Below are 19,666 nucleotides of genomic sequence, written 5' to 3'. Positions count from 1 at the left end.
AAACATTATAGTTCAATGTTGTTACGCAGCTGTGATGCCAGCAGAGGGCGCGAGGACCCTTTGTTTGGTCGATTGACGTGGCTCTATTTTCACTTCAATTTTTTTTTTTTTTTTTTTTTTTGTGCTACGGACATTAATGATCAGTCTGTTCGTAAAACTTGCAGAGGAAAGACAGGATTTTTGAAAAACAGAAATAAAACCCAGGTATATTTAGGAAGCAGGCCATTATCATAGATAGACACTCAAAACAACCCTCTATCAAACACCGCAGAACAATTCAACAGCTGCAATAATGTGAAATATCAGAACTATTACATTGAAATTGTTGATGTTTAATTGAACTCTTTGTTTAGATTATCATATTTTAAATAAGCAATATTTTTATAATGGAATTTCATATTTTAAGATTGAAAGTGTTGATCTGGGACATGAGTAAGCAAAAGTTTAAAATTTTGTTCAAAATAAAATGTATATTTTACCTTCATATAACAAAAGTCTAAAACTGTCGGTTTTAATAATAATAAAAGTATCTGGGATATAATAGTAAACACAATTTTATCCTAAAGGGTTTGTCATGAAAGGATTGAAAATCTTGTGTTTTGCTCTGTACGAGTGCGAACAAAACAAGCAGAAGGCTCTCTTGAGGGACATTTTCGAGGGCTGTATTTGAGTTGGGTGAAAGAGAAAACACGGTGTAAATATCTAATTGTCCTGGCGCCACTTGATAGGACAATTTTTGTTGGTTTGCTAAAGCGAACAGATGCACTGTTCTCGGATTGGTTTAAAATCGACTCAACTTCCATAAGCCCCACCCACTGTTTTTTATATATAGTTGCAGTGGCTTGCAAAGCTCACACTCAACACTCAAGACGTTCTTAGGTGAAATGGTTGTTCTGGTCAAACCGAGTCCTCAGTTAGGCAGTAAAGCGATGGATGGAAATCACCACAAAGTAGAAGCGAATGTTCTGCTACTTGGAGCAGAAAATGTTGGGAAGTCAGGTAAGCACAAAACTGAACTTGGCTGTTTGTATACAGAAATTTCTGTCATGTTTCTATGGTCTGTTTTGTTAAGCCTCCGAATAATCATTTATTACAACTGCTTATTTGCAGCCCTCACTGTGCGATTTCTCACCAGAAGATTCATCGGAGAATATGGGGATATTGGTACGTCAACTAATATTTATTATAACACCATTGATAATGAACAAATAAACTATGTTGTTTATTAAATGGCAGTCTTTAATTTCACTATGCTCTCTTTCAGAATCAATATACAGTCATATTGACAAAACAGATGGGCGAGAGATATCCTTAAATATTTGGGACTCTCTGTATCCACAGGTACGATGTATATTTTGTTTGTGATTGTTGCGTTTGAATGCATAAAAATGAATTGTTGGGAATACATAAAGGGGTCAAATTGTGTGTTTTTAATATATTATCAAAGGATAAGTCAACAATAATATTTAAATCCTTATCTCACTATAGGTTTGTCAAAAATATGGCAAAACATTTTATTCTATGGATAAGATTTGAAAAGATGTTTTTAAATATTTCAAATTTAGAATAATTTTAAGAATAATTATAATAATTAAGAATAATAGGTCTTATTTAGTTTCTATATCTTATTTCTATAGTTTCTAAGTATGACTTTTGTGTTTGGATATTTAGTTTACTTGTTTGGTGGGCTCTTTATAATCATAATTTATAATATTAAAAATAAAATATATTAATATCATAAATATGAAATTATGCATACTGTACAAACATAAAATACCTGACTAAATGACTATTTCTCATGAGCCAAAATACTTTTTAAGGTGCTTAAATGCTTGAAATTCATTTCATCAACTATTAAAATTGTACCTGTGAATTGGAGAATGATGGAAAAGTATAATAATCATATGGAATTAAATTTTTTCTGTATATGTATGAGGGAAGTAGACATGATTATACATTTATATCATATTTAATTGAAAGACCTTAAATCCAATCCGGGGCATTTTGACAACATTTATGCATTCATGGAGGTTTTTGGGATCATGCTTTCTAGGTGAGGTTAAGTGATTTAGTCTTTGAATTCTGTCTTCTCCAGAGCTGCGAAACAACTGAATCCATCAGTGACAAGCAGCTTCAGTGGGCAGACGGCGTGATCCTGGTCTACAGCATCTGTGACCGCTCCAGCTTTGAGGTGGTCCGGCAACAAGTGCAGCTCATCCGCCAGACTAGGAAGCTGTCCGCATCTGCACCGATCATCATTGTAGGGAACAAGCGAGACCTGCTGCACCAGAGAGCCGTGTCGAGCGAGGAGGGCAGACTGTTCGCCCTCTCCGCAGACTGTGGCTTCTTCGAGATCTCGGCAGCTGAAACCTACCACGGCGTGCTTCTGGTCTTTCATGAAATACTGGATCTCATCAAGGAGTCCAGAGCACTGAAAAAGGGGATGGCCGGAATCAAGGGCATAGTCAGAAGTGTGTCCGCAGTGTTTGGAAAGAAATGGGAGTAAAGAACTGAGTTGGGGATGTGAAAGATGATGAGCATGATGAAGATATGAGGCCCCTGGCAGCCTTGCGTCTAAACAGCTAAGAAGACCCTCGGGCCAATGGGTTTTTGGAACCGAAGGGGGCCACTTTCGCCTTATTAACCTACATGGATGGTGGAAAGATAAAGAATGAGATGATAGCATGTTAAAAGTTTAGAGCCCAGCTTTATGGTGAAGTAAGGTAGATTAAGTTTGTTACAGCAAGGTGATAAAAGAAGTTCTGAAGATAAGTGATCCTGGGCTTTGATTTAAGTTGGTCACAGCAGAGTATTGATATGAACCGAGAGACGGTCCGGATCGATTGTAGTCCTTGTCATTTCTCAAAGAATGATCCTTCAGCTCTGAAAAGATGATGTAGATGAATTCAAGTGATCTGCTCTGGATCTCAGATGCCTGAAATATAGAGTTGGACTTTATCCTCTCTGTATTTTCCTCTTCTGAATCTCCACTGACATTTAGATGTGAATGATTAAATGTGGTGATTGGGAGGAGACTATATATAGTAAAGTGTGTATATGTATATGTAGACATTTTATGTATATATTGTAATTTTCAGAATATTGTTTTCTGTGTAGTTTCTTTGAGGTTGGTGGTACTATAAATGTTATTCGATGTCAGGCACGTTCACACCAAGGATAATAGTTGTAACCATACGATTTTATTAATAATTCTAATTCCATGAGAATAGCAAAGTCTAAAACGCAATTATAACAATAACCACATGAACGATATAGTCGGAATCATTTTCGGAATGTTTTCTTTTCTTGCTGATAAACGCTAAAAATATGGACAGCCAATCAGAATCCATCCAAAGAGCTTTAGTATTTAAAGTGGCAGAACTTTACCATACCTTGGTGTGTACGCCAATATAGTTATAATTATTTTTCATGTTGTGAACGATCTAAGAACTGAAGAGTGAGATATGAAGAGTGTCTGTACATGCACTGTAAACAATGTTGCTGTAATTAGTTATAGCAACTTAATTTATTGAGGACTTAAATATTCAACTAAAGTTAACTAAACTTTAGTAACACGAACACAATTTTTTAAGTTGAAACGACACATTATTTCTTATTTTAATGTTGAATGTTAAGTTGTGACAATCACAGCAATAATTTTTACAGTGTGTTATTGCCCTGTATTTACTTAAATCTTTCATTTTTGTATAAAAATGATATGCTGTTTTTAGTTAAAGACCTTTTTGAGATGTTTATATTGCTTGTATTTCAATGTTCGATTTCAATAAAGGAAAAACAATATTTACCTTTGTTGCACAATTAGCCATTCATTCTCTGTTCAAATAGTACTCAACATCAATAACATTTTATAAAATGTTTTATTACATTTGTTACAGGAAAAAAAGCACTAAAGGCTGTTAGTATTTATCTATAAAAGTCCACTTAGTCATTTAACACCATTCCATTCCTGTCTATGTATAACACAGTTCACTTTATGTTTCTACCTTTGTAACAACACATCCTTTGTTAAAACATAAAACAACCCATGAAGAATCAAAGTAACATTAACCATGTCATTTTATCCTCTCCTCTCAATTGAACACGCATTACCTTCGGCTTTTAGTCAAATACATTTTCAAAGGGTTCATTTCCAACTGACTAGAATCCTGGTGCCATCCTGTTTCACTCACTCCATCTAACTATCAGTCATTAGTCACAGTCTATAGATTAAACATTGCTTATAGTGTATAAGAACTAAAAAAGCTAAGGAATATAAGTACATTTATTTAGTCTAAACAAAATGTTGTGTTACATGCTAACAATGAATATATAGAAAAAAGATAATTTCAGCTCATCTGTTGAGTTGTTTCATAATCAGGCATTCAAAGCTACAAAGCACCACGTACCCAAACGGCACTGCAGAGAGCAAATCCATACGGTTTTGATTACACTCTAAGTAATACGCATAGCTAAAACAATGCTTTATTTAGCTTTTAAACCATCTGCACATACTGAATGCTGGGCTAATGATTTTATTTAAAAGTTAGCTTGTAACTGCACTGTCTCCACCAATAAGATTTGTTTTTGTAGGCCTACTAGAGAAGTCACTGTATGGATTGTTGTTTGAAGGTATGTTTGCTGTACAATCCATAACAGCCTGTGAGCTGCAGCAATCTGTGTTCGAATGATCTGTGATTGCATTTTGGTTTAATGGATGAGAAAAGTGGAGCCTAATGTTCTGTGGTTTCCACCACAGGTATGACCTGATCTTCAGATGAAGGGCCAGAGCTCAGAAACTCAAAAGCTTGTTGGCTCTGTGATACTAACTGCATAATAGGAGCCAGCAGGACCTCGGTGACCGAGGAACGGCGGCGGATCATATCGGTAGTGGACACAGCCAGTGTGTCAAGTTCTGGAGGGCCCGAGGGCTGGGAATCTAGCTTCAAACTACCTTTTCTGCCATTTGCTGGGACTGGGGTAGGAGTCGGAGAGGGAGCTGGGCTTGTTGGAAGCCCGCTGGTGGACCCATGACGGGAACGGGCATAAAGGCTTCTGCGGCGACGTGGACGACCGTCCATGGCTTTGAGGAAGAGGCTGTTTGCGAAGGCACGGCTGGAGGGACTCTCAGGAAGTTCATCTGGAGTTGGGTTGTTTGCTGCGTCAAGATCAGAAACCTGTTTCATCTGAGAGAAAAGATCAAATCAAATCAAGTATATTTGTATAGCGCTTTTCACAATACAGATTGTATCAAAGCAGCTTCACAGTATTAAAATAAAATAATACAACAAAGTTTGTTTCTAGTGGAATTTATTGATTGATAGAATAAAATTAAATATCCCCAAAATATCCCCAACTGAGCAAGCCAAAGGCAACAGTGACAAGGAACCGAAAAAACTCCATCAAGTGACCTAATGGTGTCCTAAAACTCCATCAGGTGACCTAATGGAGAAAAAAAAAAACCTTGGGAGAACCCAGGCTCAGTCGGGGGCCAGTTCTCCTCTGGCATTTATGAACTAGAGGCCGGATTGTAGTTTGAAACTGTGAGATTAACAATATTATATGAATGCCTGGCTGAAAAGATGCGTCTTTAATCTAGTTTTAAACTGGGAGAGCGAGTCCGAGCAACGAACAGTATCAGGAAGGCTATTCCAGAGTTTTGGAGCCAAATGTGAAAATGCTCTCCCTCCTTTGGTTGATCTGGATATCCTAGGTATGACCAAAAGCCTTGAATTTATTGATCTTAAAGAGCGCGATGGATTATAGGGTGATAGAAGATCCGTTAAATAGACTGGAGCTAAGCCGTTTAGGGCTTTATAAGTCAGTAGCAATACCGTATAATTAATACGGAACTTTATAGGTAGCCAATGTAGTGATGATAAAATCGGTGTTATATGATCATATTTACTTGATCTAGTAAGAACTCTAGCAGCTGCATTTTGGACTAACTGTAGCTTGTTTATTGAGGATGCAGGACAACCGGCTAATAAAGCATTACAGTAATCTAGTCTCGAGGTCATGAATGCATGAACTAACTTTTCTGCATCAGAAACTGATAGCATATTACGTAGCTTAGCAATGTTTCTAAGGTGGAAAAAGGCTGTTTTTGTAACATACGAAATATGATTTTCAAAAGACAGGTTACAATCGAGTATAACACCTAGGTCTTTTACTGTAGAGGATAAAGTAACAGGACATCCTACGATGTCAAAGTTGTATTGTGAGAGGTTCTGTGGGCGGTTTTTTGAACCGATAAGTATTACCTCTGTCTTGTCTGGATTTAATAAAAGAAAATTACGCGTCATCCAATCTTTTATATCTTTAACACACTCTGTCAATTTGGATAATTTAGCGTTTTCATCCGGCCGTGATGAAATATATATTTGAGTGTCATCAGCATAACAATGGAAACTAATTCCATGTTTCCTTATAATATTTCCAAGTGGCATCATATATATTGAGAATAACAGAGGGCCCAACACAGATCCCTGCGGCACTCCATAGTTTACTGGAGTTATGATCGATTTTTCTCCATTTAAATAGACAAAATGGTAGCGGTCAGATAAGTATGATCTAAACCAGCTTAATGCTTGTCCTTGAACACCAGTATAATTTTGTAGTCGATCTAAGAGTATTGTGTGATCTATAGTATCGAACGCAGCACTTAGATCAAGTAAAACTAGTATTGAGATACAGCCTTGGTCAGAAGCTAAGAGTAAATCATTTGTGATTTTAACGAGCACAGTTTCAGTGCTATGATGTGGCCTGAATCCTGACTGAAACTTTTCATAGATATCATTTTCTTGCAAGAAAGAGCCCAGTTGAGTGGACACAACTTTTTCTAGTATTTTAGACATAAAAGGTAGATTTGAAATGGGTCTATAATTTGCTAGATTATTATGATCTAATTGTGGTTTCTTAATGAGAGGTTTTATAACTGCCAGTTTAAATGTTCTTGGAACATGACCTAAAGATAAAGATGAGTTAATAATATTGAGGAGAGGCTCTTCCACTACAGGTAACACTTCCTTCAGTAGTTTAGTTGGTATAGGATCTAATAAACGTTGTTGTTTTAGATGAAGTGATAAGTTTATTTAACTCTTTTTGTTCTATAGTTGTAAAGCACTGTAATTGTTCTTGCGGGGGGATAATTGAGGCTGAATTATAAGGTGCGATTGAGGATTGAACGTTTACAATTGTGGTTCTGATGTTTTCTATTTTCTCAGTGAAGAAGTTCATGAAATCATTACTACTAAACTGTAACGGGATATTTTGTTCGGGTGACGTCTGTTTATTTGTTAGTCTAGCCACGGTGTTAAATAAAAACCTAGGATTGTTTTGGTTGTTTTCTATTAGTTTGCGGAGGTGCTCAGCCCTGGCCGCTTTTAGGGCCTTTTTATAACGTGACATACTGTCTTACCACGCGATTCTAAAGACCTCTAAATTAGTTTGTTTCCATTTACGCTCTAAATTACGGGTTTCTCTCTTTAGAACATGCGTAGTATTATTGTACCATGGTGCTTTAATTTTCTCTCTGACCTTTTTTAATCTAATGGGTGCAACAACATCCAATGTTCTAGAGAGAATGGTGCTCATAGTGCTAGTTAGTTCTTCTAGTTCATCTGTTTGTTTGGGTTCAGGCAGCAGCTGAGACAGATTAGATAAGCAATTTGAGAAATTATCTATGGTGGATGGAAGGATTGTTCTGCCTGGTCGAAAACGCGGCACAGCATGACATATTACAGCAGTACGTAATATGCAAGTTACCAAGTAATGGTCAGTGACATCATCACTTTGTGGAATGATATCTATATCGGTTGGATCGGTTCCATATGATATAATTAAATCGAGTGTGTGATTAAGACGATGAGTTGGTCCGGTGACGTTTTGCTTGACCCCAAAGGAATTTAATAAATCTATAAACGCAGCCCCTAACGCATCAGAGGGCAGAGGCAGAGAGGGCAGAGAGGGCAGAGTCGTAAGCTAAGACTCTGATACTTTTGATTCTTTTGAAATCTTTATTCAACAATTTAATTCAGCCCAGGCTTATTGGAAAAAGACACTTTTAGCGCCACTTTTAGCATTAAACCCCTACTTAAACCTGACCGATAGTGTTAAAGGAACACTCCACCGTTTTTTGAAATAGGGCTTATTCACCTTCTTTCCTACATTTAGATAGGTGGGCAAATGCATTTTTGTCTCAGTGCATGCATTGTTTTAGTTTGACAGGGTCGGCGCTAGCTTAGCTTAGCATAATGAATGGAATCCTTTGTTGCCAGCTAGCATGTCCTGAGTAAAAGTGATATAAAAATAAAAAAAACCCCACCTAATTACTTCTTGTGGCCTGCGTATTCACAACGAGTACAAATAGTGATGCAGATTAACACTAGGCGATTTCCTAGGCAGATATTGACTTATATATTAAGGACTATATTAGGGGGAAGCACAGGCGAAGCACTGCTACTTGGGCGTGATATCTCTGCGCCCAAGTAGCAGTGCTTCGCCTGTGCTTCCCCCTAATATAGTCCCAAGTCAATATCTGCATAGGAAATCGCCTAAGCATGACCTATAAAACACAGATTTAATCATTTAGTTTAAATGGGAACATAGAGTGACATATTTAGCTTTGTTCATCCTATCAATACCCTAGTGAAAAAAACCTATACCAAAATGGATTTAAAATACCTTTATTTCGTACTATACTACAAATCCATTAATATGTTTACTGACATATCGCTTGAGACTTTATTTGGAGTCCTTCTTTATTGAACAATGCACATTTCTTAATATTAAGCTTAAAATGTGTTTAATATCACTATTAGTAAGGATAATATAAGATACTTTAAATTCAAGATATTTAAAGTATACTTGCAATAGTTCCACTTTAGCACAATCAAATATACTTAAGTATATCATTAGTTGACCTATTTCCTAGCTCTATTTCCAGATAACTAAAGTGCATTTAGTACAAAATTAGTTTTTAATTCGAATTTAGCAGACTTTAAGTATATCAGTTTAGTATACTAAAAGTGAAAGTGCAGGGTATTTATAAGTACATAAATATGTAAATGTATTTTTCACTAGGGTAAACAGATGTGTTTGGCCAAGAAAAATAATAAGAATTTGATGTTCAGGCTGATTATTCTGCCTTTGAATTAGCTTCATAACTTGATTCTAGAGTGTTCTTTATCACTAGAACATCTACTTGTATTTGTCCATTAGAACTGGTTCCAGAATGTTGCACTTGTGGTTGTGTGTGTGTGTGTGTGTGTGTGTGTGTGTGTGTGTGTGTGTGTGTGTGTGTGTGTGTGTGTGTGTTTGTGTGTGTGTGTTCTCACCAGGTCATAGAGCGGGGTGGTGTGTGTGTGTGTGTGTGTGTGTGTGTGTGTGTGTGTGTGTGTGTGTGTGTGTGTGTGTGTGTTCTCACCAGGTCGTAGAGCGGGGTGGTGTTGATGAGCAGCTGTATGAGAATCTGTCCCAGTTCCAGTAGGTCGTTCATGATAGTGCGTACCTGAGTAGGTAAAGCCAGTATCTGTTGTACAGGGGGCAAAACCTTCAGTGCCTGTATACCTGATGTGAGCTGAGCTACCAGCAGAGAACGCAGCTCCTCAACACGATGCACCTGAGATATGTAAAAAGACAGAAGCAGCTGCAGCAGGGACTCCACCATCTGCATCATCTGCGTTAGACCCACCTGAGCATGACAAATTACAGACAATACCTAATTAGGAAACCAGTGACAATGATAGACCTGAAACTGACACCGTTAGGCATTAAAAAGCGAGTGTGGCAGAACAACTGGCCACATGGGCAGAGGAATACGCAGAACTTTAATTCAGTCACGTTTTTATTGCTGAACCTAGTGGCCTGAGTGGCCTAGTGGCCCCGTTGATCAAGTGGCAGTAATGGCTCTATTCACATAATGCCTGCAGGCACGTGAATGTGTTTTTGCGGGATACACTCCCTGCTCTGTGCAAATAAATCAACAAACAACAGAAACTGTAATTGCTGTGAAAACTGGTATTGTCAGTCACAGTTGGGGTTAATTAAACTTTATCAGACTAACAAAAGAAACAGTCCAACATTCTTTTAGTCCTGTTATTCTAAATAATTTCATTTCATCATGTCCTTTTTCTAATTTTTTTGCTTTTTATTCTTCTTGTCTCATTTCATTTGACCTTGTTTAACTGTTCCCATGGCCACTCAATCATATATCCACTACAGTTTAGTGCTTTAGTATAGAATTGCTGTTTAGTTTGTGAACAAATCAGTATTTCGAACAAATATTTAAGCGAATTAATCTTTTGAGGGAACAAATCATATTTGTTGGGCAGAAAGAATTATGAATGTGTAAAAATAATTGATGAATATATACTTAAATTAATGTAAGGATGTTTTTGAAACAATTTTCCCATGTTTTTTTTCTTCTATAGCTTGATAATAAATCATAACCAGCAGTTGACACCATGGGTAAAAAAAAAAAAACTCTTTCTGTAATCTAGTAGAATTGTAAACATGCTAATCTTAATAAGGATGATATAACTTGTCATGAATGACTCAGATTAAGTAAATGATTCAGTGACTCACATGTTGCTACCTAAGTAACTTGAACCAATGAACAAATCTGTTGGCGAATGGATTCAAAAGATTTGAATCGCTAATATTAAAACCACTAGAGTATAATTTAGTTTGTCTGGCAGCGTTTGTGCTGCTAAACGCATTTAAAACTTGGTAAAAACAAAATGCATTTGAAGTTGTAACAAATAAACTCAACATACAAAAAGATTTTGAACAGGGAAATCGTACTGAAGTCTGATTTATTAACACAGACCACCATGCCACAAGCAGCCAAACTCTCACGTGGAGCTTCATCTGACGCCAGCCAACGTGAGCGTGAGTACACAGTGTAAAAGAACAGGCCCAGGCTAGCAGACACAGTCACAAACAGTACTGATTTGGCAGCAGGACCCTCCAACTATTGGTGGTTAATTTAGGTGAAGGATAAAGTGGGTCAGCCAAATTTAAAGGTCCTCTCTGTGTTCTCAATTCCCATTGTCTTTGGGCAGCCCGTGACCAACACGTGAATTACTGTAGGAGATTATGCTGCCAAGTCTCACTGTTGTTTGTGTCTCTGACAGCTCAGCATCACTGCCGGTAGAACACAGTCTGTCGTTCAGCACATTTCTGCAGCCCAGGCTCTCTGGGGCGTATTTTAGAGTTTGTTAATGAAGACTCTGCACTGGAGCTTTGTGCTCTCAGGTCCAATTACCCTTCACCCTACTGCTGGGAAAGCACAGAAGGACCCTGCACAGACAATACTCCACCTTGACCCTTTGATCCTCAGCACACAAACTCGTCAACTCATACAAAACATGTCTGAGTCAGGCCATGTGTCTCTAACAGGTCAGTTGAGGTAGGATGTCTCTACTGACCTGAGAGCAAATACAATTTTGCAGAACTGTGGTGCACTCTATGCTTCGGAAATGCCACTGGTTAGATTCTTTTGATTAAAGATACAGGAAAAAAACAGTAATATTGTGAAATATTATTACAAAGTTTTATATTTTAAAATGTAATTTATTCCTGTGATGGCAAAGCTGAATTTTCAGAAGCCATTATTGTAATCTAGTGTCACGTGATCCTTCAGAAATTATTCTAATATGCTGATTTTCTGCTTAATAAATATTTCTTATTCTTATTAATGTTGAAAACAGTGGTGCTGCTGCTTAATATTTTTTTTGTGGCAACTGTGATCAATTTTTTCAGAATTCTTTGATGAATAGAATAGAATTTATTTGAAATTAAAGTTTTGTGACAATGTAAAATTCTTTACTGTCACTTTTGACCAACTTAATGCATATATAAAACTAGAAGTATATTTGTTCTCTAATGCAATCTCCAAATCTCCTCATGGGTTAGTGGGTGTTCAAGTCACATGTAGTGACCGCCAAACGGCACGTAGCATTATGTCCCACTGGGTTTTCAGCTCAATCATGACCATCCTCTCTCTAAACAAGCACTCCAATTAAAAGCACTGCTGCTTAACATCTTGATTTCAGCCTTGATTTCTAGGAAACAAAAAACTGTTTTCCTTTTACGCGAACAGAAACGTTCCATGATTTATTTTTATAGCCATTATGACTCACTAATAGACTCACTAATATGCTAGACTATAAAATGATGAAGTCTGATGATAAAGTCTCTATCTACCCTAAACACTAACTTTAATATGAAGAAGTGTACAAATGAGTGACTGACGAAATCTGAGGTAATGAATCTACTCCACTACCAAGTGACTAGAAGCATAAATGTAAAATAATACATTGTAAATAAATTCTGTGTAATCAATTTGGTACAGTGTTGTACAGTGTGAAAAAGCTCATATATAATGTTTTCAGCTCGTGTTGTAATGCAGCTTCTCTCGTCTTCCCCATGTCCTTTCCTGCCTGAATGTGTCTCAGGGGTCATAATTTTGAACGAGTAATTGCTGTGATTTTATTCTATGTGAGTGAGGGTGAGTCTGCAGACTAGACAGGAAAGCCCTGAGGGTGGCAGGGCAGCGTGAATGACTGCAGCATGGTGAAGCGGCACGTAGAGCATCTATTTTAACTTCATACTCAAAGAAGAGGGGATAGGCTATAGTTTGAGGACATTTTTGATGAGGCACTCCCTGTTGATATCATCTTGTCAGTGTTTATTGTTGAGTCTCTCACCGAGACATGTCTGCATCTATACTTATTTTGTGAGTTAATCTTAGTCTTGACTCACATCTTGAGTCTCTTTCAGTCTTATTTTGGTATCATTGAGATGTTATTATAGTTTTTTATTAATAATTTGAATTAGTTTTTCTTTTCTGTTTTCATTTTAATTATAATTAAAGTTTTAGCATTTTTAAAAAAAGTCTAAATTTCTGTTTTCTATAAATCTATTTATAATTTTTTTAGGAAATAATATACATTTCTGTACATTTTATTTTATTTCAGTTAATGTTATTTTATTTCAAGAAACGAAAATGGTTTTATGGGTTTAGTTAACTGTAATAAACCTGGTCTCTTTTGAAGGGCCAAAGTCTTTTTTATTCTTCTGTGTTGGATAGCCAACCGAAAACATTTAGATTAAAGTATGAAAATTGTTAAATTGGAATATGAATACAACGAGCTTGGTTCCCCATTATCAGTGTGACATATTTCAGAAACTGATACCTACATGAATGTTGTTCGGAGCCACTGAGAAGCAGTTAGTTTGGCGAGAGAGTATTTGTCCCATTCTAAAGAGTCACTGAACAGAACTTTTAGTTAAGATAAGGTCAAAGATTTAGTGATGAATTATTTCTGTACATGGGCCTACCGTTTCAGCAGCTGCCCCCAGCATCTGCAAAATATTGTCCACTCTTTCTCTCAGCTTCATCAGTCTGTGGTTCAGCTGAAGGTACAGGCACAACAACAGGCTTCGGATTCGTGTCCACATCCGAGGCTCTTCTTCTTCATCATCCTCATCCTCATCCTCATCTTCATAGCTTTGCACTATTCTCTCCCACTCACAACCTGCAAGATGAGACAAATTGCTTATAATTTCAATACAACCACCAATATTCAGATTTCAACTGAAAGAGGCTCTGCTTAGTCTAAAACTGAACTCTGACCTAAATAAAAATAAAGCTGATTTGATGAAATATTATGTTATACATTTCTCTGTATCCCTCTGAAAGTGAGATGGTGTTAAAGCAGAGTTTTTCAAATTGTGGTCCAGGGACCGCCAGAGTGCCTCAAGGGGATGCTAGGGGGTCCATGAAAAAAATCAGGGAAAAATGTTGTAATTTTTTTTAAATATAATAATAGATATAAATAAAGAATATAAATAAGTTGCAGAATTTGACATGATTGCAGTTTTATTCTGATTTCTAACGACAGGTCTTTAATGATGAGATTAATGGCTCTTTAGTTGTGCTAAAGTACTTGCAAAACAGAAGACCAGTTGCGCCCCCTTGTGGTTACGTTTTGTGTACGCATGAAATAAATGGTAAACCTTCTCTAAAGTGTTATTTCATGATTATTTCAGATACAGTTTGTCTCCCTGTCTCAGTTCAGATGACTCCGTGTCACACTTTCTTACGCAGCGTGGGTGGCAGAGGCAGATAGTACGCCACTGCTGCCTCTGACTGAGTGATGAGCTCATCCAGGCCAGCGGTGATCACGCGCCCTGGTGCTGAATCCTGAGCTTCCGCCAGGAGGCGCCAGCTGAGCTCCATCACCTCATCCCACCTGTTCACGGCCCTGTCCAGCTCATCGTTTACTCGAGACTGCGCACCATCCAGCCTCGAGAAGAAAGCGTCCTTCAGATTAGCAACCACCTGTGATGAGAGAAGACAGGCAGGAGTGCACCAAGAGAGGAATGGGGCAGAAAAAACATCGAGATTACAGGTTCGGTTAGATAAGTGACAACACAGAAGTAAAACAAAAACGCACCTACAACAGAAATAGCCACAAGTACATACCTAAAGTTACTTTTATCCTACTTTATCCAAGTAAGTTAGGTAAAAAGTTAATATATATATATATATATATATATATATATATATATATATATATATATATATATATATATATATATATATATATATATATATATATATCTATGTGAACTAGTAACGTTAGCCATTACAGCAGAACATCGACGAAACAAGTAGGCCTATTGTCATTGGTTATCCATATTTATTATTTACATATATCAAATATATTACAAAGAAGTATTTTGTTTACAAAAATCATTTAAGACTTTTGACTTTCTTAACAAAAAAACAAATGTGGTCAAGTTCTGCATATTGTAATCCTTTCTTTCAATATCAGTAGTAGACATATTCTGACAGCTCATTGTTGATATACCTTACTTCTGTTCAATACCTTAAATCACTTTATTTAAAGGGCTGCTCGATATGTCTAATTCAGTCAGCAAGCCAAGATGTTGCAGAACAAAAAAAAAAGTTTCTGTCCTGAGTTTCTTTGTTTGCCCTGGATTACCTGTTTGTAGGCTACTATTATTAAAGTAACATTAGTGCTTGCATGTGGATTCTCTCTCCGCTTTGTCCCTGCCTCTGTGTTACAATTAGAGTTCACCCCAAAATGAAAATTCTGTAATTAATTAAGTCACCCTCATGTCGTGTTTTAAAAAAAATTTTGCGCTCAAATTTTTTTCTTGTCGCTTCATAACATTACATTTGAACCAGTGTAGTCAGATGGACTATTTTAATGATGCTTTTACTACCTTTCTGGTCCTTGAAAGTTGCAACGATAATGCAACTACTCCTTTAAGGTAAAATGTAAAACTTACTACAAACTTACTATATTACTAAAGGACATGTTAAAGCAATAAAATAATGTTAAAGTATTTACTTTTGTTTATGTGCAAATGTGCTTTTGTTTATTTTGTTTATTATTTTATTTAGGTTTAAAAAAACTGCAAATTATTAAAATAATGGAATAATTCTAAATAAATTTAAATATATTTAATACATTTATAATAAATAATAAATAATTTAAAACTCTATTAAATTTGTTATAAAAAATAAATTTGTTGGCTTTTACCAGACAGTCAAGATATGGTAACTGCCACATGGATATTGCCACTCTTCTTTCTTGCACTCTCACGCACTCACCTCATCTGTGGGCTGTTGGAGGATAGGGAAAAACTTCTCAAGTTGCTCCAAACCCACCAGTGCAAAACTGTTCACCGCCTCAACTGCAAAGGCCCACATACAATTGATTCACTTTTATTACCCTTAAAGACTTGCATGTTAAATTATGTTTTAGCAGTATATCTGTGTCTTTAGTCCAATTATGTCTTTACTATGAGCATTTGATCTCCTTTTTTTAACCAGACTCACTTTCTACTTCTAGGTTCTTTAGCAAAGGTGCTGCTTGTTGCAGAGCTGCTGTGGATGCACTGCGGACACCCAGCTCTGCTACTCCTCCCACAAACCCGAGCAGCGGATAACGACCTTTCACGCCCATGTAGACGGAAGAGGCCTGCTGCAGCGCTGAGCTGATGAGAGGCAGTTTTGCCACACGCTTCAGCACATTCCCCTGCAGAGGCAAGTCAGTGTCTTATTGAACATGGTAATGATGATGAATTACTAATTACTAACGTCACCTGAATCTGCTGCTAAAAATAAATCATCCACCCGCACCTACGATTTTCTCTGATTTAGATATCCACACCCGACCCTCACCCAATCGACAGATTACAATTATTCAAATGATCCGTGTTAAGAGTGATGATATGGTAATATCATCTTATTAATGGATATGATGATAATATTACGGTAATATACTCATATCATATTAACATCATATTACACTGAAGTAGGCTGCTTTTAAAGTTCTTCTTTGGCAAAATTGCATTTCCTTAATAGCCTAAACACAGGCGTTACTCCCTTCAAACTTAAATTGGAATGTCACTGTTTCCGTCACTGCAACTTCCCGATCACACACACAAAAATTAAATACGTACAGCCCAAGTAAAGGCTGGATATAGGCTTTATTGATTTGTCATAAACTCCACTTCACAGCCCATTACATATGACATACCTAACACTTGATTTGTCCTGTTTAACTATTTAAGTAAAACGCTGACAATGCAAGAAAGCTTACCTCACTGTTTCTTGTTCTGGACATGTCTGCTTTGTGCTGTTGAGGCAAAGCAGAGAACATAAAACATTCAAGTGTCCTATTAGAGTTTCTATTATTTTATTATTCTATTATTAGTTTCTACATTTTTACTTATGTTTTGTGGAAGAGTAAAGTAGATGGGTGAATATAGATTCAAATATCAGCGTATTAATACCAAATAGTAGGCATATTCTTCTGACATCTGACAACGTCATTCAATTTCAACCACGTCAATACTGATCTGTATTCATTAATCTGACCTGCCCATGCCAAGTCAGATGCTGTCACATGACAATACTACCCTATGTTTGACACAACCTCGCTGTGGAAATTTTATTAAGCGTTTAAACCACACAGGCCAAAAATGACCTAGCATTCAAACAGTGAAACAGTGTCATGCAACATCAGAAATTATTATGGTTAAATACTGTTTGTTTGTTTGTTTGTTTGTTTGTTTTTTGAAAAAATTGTATTAAAAAATGGCCAAAAGACTAGACTAGTTTATTTTATATTATATTTAGATGTATATTTGAGAAACATTCCTGCAGTGAATAATGTTGTGAGATTAAACAGTTTTAGTGGTTTAGAAGCTGTCATTTGATCATGATTTCAGGTAATGGCCCAAGCCCTCACACCAAAACCAATGGAATCATCCAAAAACAGGCATTTTTTCTGACAAAGTCTTTCAAACATATCTTCAGATCAAATGAAAATTTTCAGAATGTTATCTCATGGAATAATATCCAACTGTGTCAAATCTGATCAAAGCATTCTCACAGGCCTGTTTATAATCAGATTCACTTACTGCACAGAGGGGCCACTCTTACAGATCCCAGTGTAAGTCAGCGCTGCTGCTGCTGCTGCAAAAAATAATCTGAATGAAAAATTACATTAATGACAATAATCACAGCAAAAACATGTTTCTAATCTGCCTTAATAAAATGGGTCTTCTGTGCTGGATTAAATTGTTTAGTGAGTGAAAAATGTAGAATTATTATTATTATTTTTTTTGATCAAAACCAGACATGTAAAGCTTGTGTGAATTTGAAACAGACCAGTGATCATTCTGATAAAGTCTGATAAAGGCCATGTTTGCCTTGCATTATCTGATAAATATGATGTATGGGTAGCTGATCCCTGGTTAGACACCTGTCTATGCTGACAATTACAGTAAACCAAAATAATCAACTTCTCTCAGATACTTTTTGGACATCAGCAATAGTTATGATAAAATACATTTAAAATGTTCCACAAATTATGTTATGAAAAAATAATAAATATATTATTTTGGGCCATTATGGATAGATGATATACAATAGACACATTTGTTTATTAAGATTACATTTTAAAATACACATGACCATCTGCTATATTTACACTGTTTCACAACAAATTAACCCATTTCTGAGAGTATTTGTTTGACTACAAATTGTGTGTTTGTCATGTTTTAGTTATTTTCAAGTAGACGGTAAGCAGACAGCAAAAAAAAACGTCAAATCAGAAACAGTTCTTACCTTTAAATGATTGAGTGTTGAGTCCTTTGAGATGGTAAAATGTAGAAATGGTAAATATCTTTTATAGATATTTGTCACAAACCCACTAGACTTGCCCTTTCTATTAGGTCTCAGTCCTTGTCTGCTGTGTCTGAGATGAGGGTTTTGTTGGATGGTTTTGTAATTTTTCATGGTTGGTGCATGTGATGCCCCTCATTTAGGGTGCGGCCAGTCCACGCATGTCGAGACGTTTCTAAGGTGTTGTTTGCCAGTTTATTGGTTTACCTAACAGTGACAAAGACCGTCTTAAGAGTGTGTGATTTTATGTTTCTCTGACATTCCTCACATCAGCTCTTTGATTTACTTACATTAATGCAGATGAAAAATAGTCTAGGACTTGTGTGGGGTATCACGTTTATACCAGAATTACCTTTGTTCCCTAAAACATGTGGAAAGACAACGTATATCAGTGCAAATCATTATTGTAATCAACAGACAAGTAGAGTTGTGTAAATGTATTAAATTAGGTTACCTAAACTAGGTTGTGATGTATGAATACGTCTGCAGTGTACAGAGAGTCTAGTCAGATATGTCTAGTCAGTTATGATTTTAATGTCACAGTTCAAAAGTTTAATGGGTGTTCAGCCCCCTTTATATCAGCATTCCTGTTCTGATTCAGAAATTGAATGAGGAAGAATGGACTACCAGAAGCTTGAGGTTTCTTCTGAGAAAATCAATCTTTCATTGGAGATGAGGTACGTTAAGGTCATCTCATGTTGCCATGTCATAATTGAAATCCTTCACAAAGGCTCTCTTTGGAGAGTAATGTAGTCTCATATCCGTTTGTCTCAATTCCCAACTAAAAAAGTTACTCCGTAAACTGGACCTTTTAATAAGTGTAAACAATCGTTTGACAATTTGAGCCTGGGAAATTTCTCAGACTTTCCATTAAGGTTTTGTAGCAAAAGAGGACATTATTTCATTACACAGTCAAACATGTCTGGTACATATCATTTACATATCAGAATTGTTTACTATCAATAAAGTTCTTAGTGACATTAGAGTGAGACACAAGAAACCTTCATGGTAAATAATTTAATTTTAATTGACGTCACTGCTCACACCGCAGATATTTGCTTTGGTCTAGCTTTAATGCCATTCATTTTCTTTAAGGTACTTTTAAGGGATAGTTCACCCAGAAATGAAAATTCTGTCATCATTTACACCCTTATGTTGTTCCAAACCTTTATGAGTATCTTTCTTCTGTTGAACTAAAAAGAAGATATTTTGGTTACCAAACAGTTGCTGGGCCCCATTGAAAAAAAAAAAAAAAACAGGCCATCAACTGTCTGGTTACCATTATTCTTCAAAATATCATCTTTTGTGTTCAACAGAAGAAAGAAACTCTTACAGGTTTAAAACAATTTGAGGGCGATGACATAATTTATTTTTTAACGAACTATCCCTTTAATATTGATTACATTTTGATTTACAAAAGGGCCTTGTTTAATT

The 19,666-nt window shown here is 36.4% G+C and overlaps 2 protein-coding genes across 2 annotated transcripts; one reads left to right on the top strand and one right to left on the bottom strand.

Moving 5' to 3' along the window:
- Positions 1-744: 744 nt before the first annotated feature.
- LOC311066876 (ras-related and estrogen-regulated growth inhibitor-like protein) lies at positions 745-3,903 on the top strand. Its single transcript, XM_084088287.1, has 4 exons — positions 745-999; positions 1,111-1,164; positions 1,265-1,341; positions 2,096-3,903. The coding sequence occupies exons 1-4, from the start codon at positions 885-887 to the stop codon at positions 2,504-2,506; spliced, it is 657 nt and encodes a 218-aa protein (XP_083944413.1). The 5' UTR covers positions 745-884; the 3' UTR covers positions 2,507-3,903.
- On the bottom strand, positions 3,861-18,298 carry plin6 (perilipin 6). Its single transcript, XM_084088286.1, has 9 exons — positions 18,176-18,298; positions 17,467-17,521; positions 16,644-16,679; positions 15,878-16,076; positions 15,650-15,732; positions 14,110-14,347; positions 13,345-13,541; positions 9,425-9,691; positions 3,861-5,183 (listed from the first exon to the last, which is right to left on the bottom strand). The coding sequence occupies exons 3-9, from the start codon at positions 16,665-16,667 to the stop codon at positions 4,731-4,733; spliced, it is 1,461 nt and encodes a 486-aa protein (XP_083944412.1). The 5' UTR covers positions 16,668-16,679; positions 17,467-17,521; positions 18,176-18,298; the 3' UTR covers positions 3,861-4,730.
- Positions 18,299-19,666: the final 1,368 nt, after the last annotated feature.

The sequence above is a fragment of the Abramis brama genome (assembly GCF_963993115.1).
Source record: "Abramis brama genome assembly, chromosome: 17".
Classification (NCBI taxonomy): Eukaryota; Metazoa; Chordata; class Actinopteri; order Cypriniformes; family Leuciscidae; genus Abramis; species Abramis brama.
Note: the sequence above shows the minus strand (reverse complement) of the source record. Positions and strands in the feature narration are given on the sequence as shown.

Excerpts from the sequence above, each read along its gene's own strand:
- LOC311066876 (XM_084088287.1), top strand. The coding sequence starts at position 885 with ATGGTTGTTCTGGTCAAACCGAGTCCTCAGTTAGGCAGTAAAGCGATG. Across the intron at positions 1,000-1,110 it reads AGAAAATGTTGGGAAGTCAG|CCCTCACTGTGCGATTTCTC; the intron begins GTAAGCACAAAA and ends GCTTATTTGCAG. Across the intron at positions 1,342-2,095 it reads GGGACTCTCTGTATCCACAG|AGCTGCGAAACAACTGAATC; the intron begins GTACGATGTATA and ends TGTCTTCTCCAG.
- plin6 (XM_084088286.1), bottom strand. The coding sequence starts at position 16,667 with ATGTCCAGAACAAGAAACAGTGAG. Across the intron at positions 16,077-16,643 it reads CCAGAACAAGAAACAGTGAG|GGGAATGTGCTGAAGCGTGT; the intron begins GTAAGCTTTCTT and ends TTGCCTCTGCAG. Across the intron at positions 5,184-9,424 it reads CCACCCCGCTCTACGACCTG|ATGAAACAGGTTTCTGATCT; the intron begins GTGAGAACACAC and ends CTTTTCTCTCAG.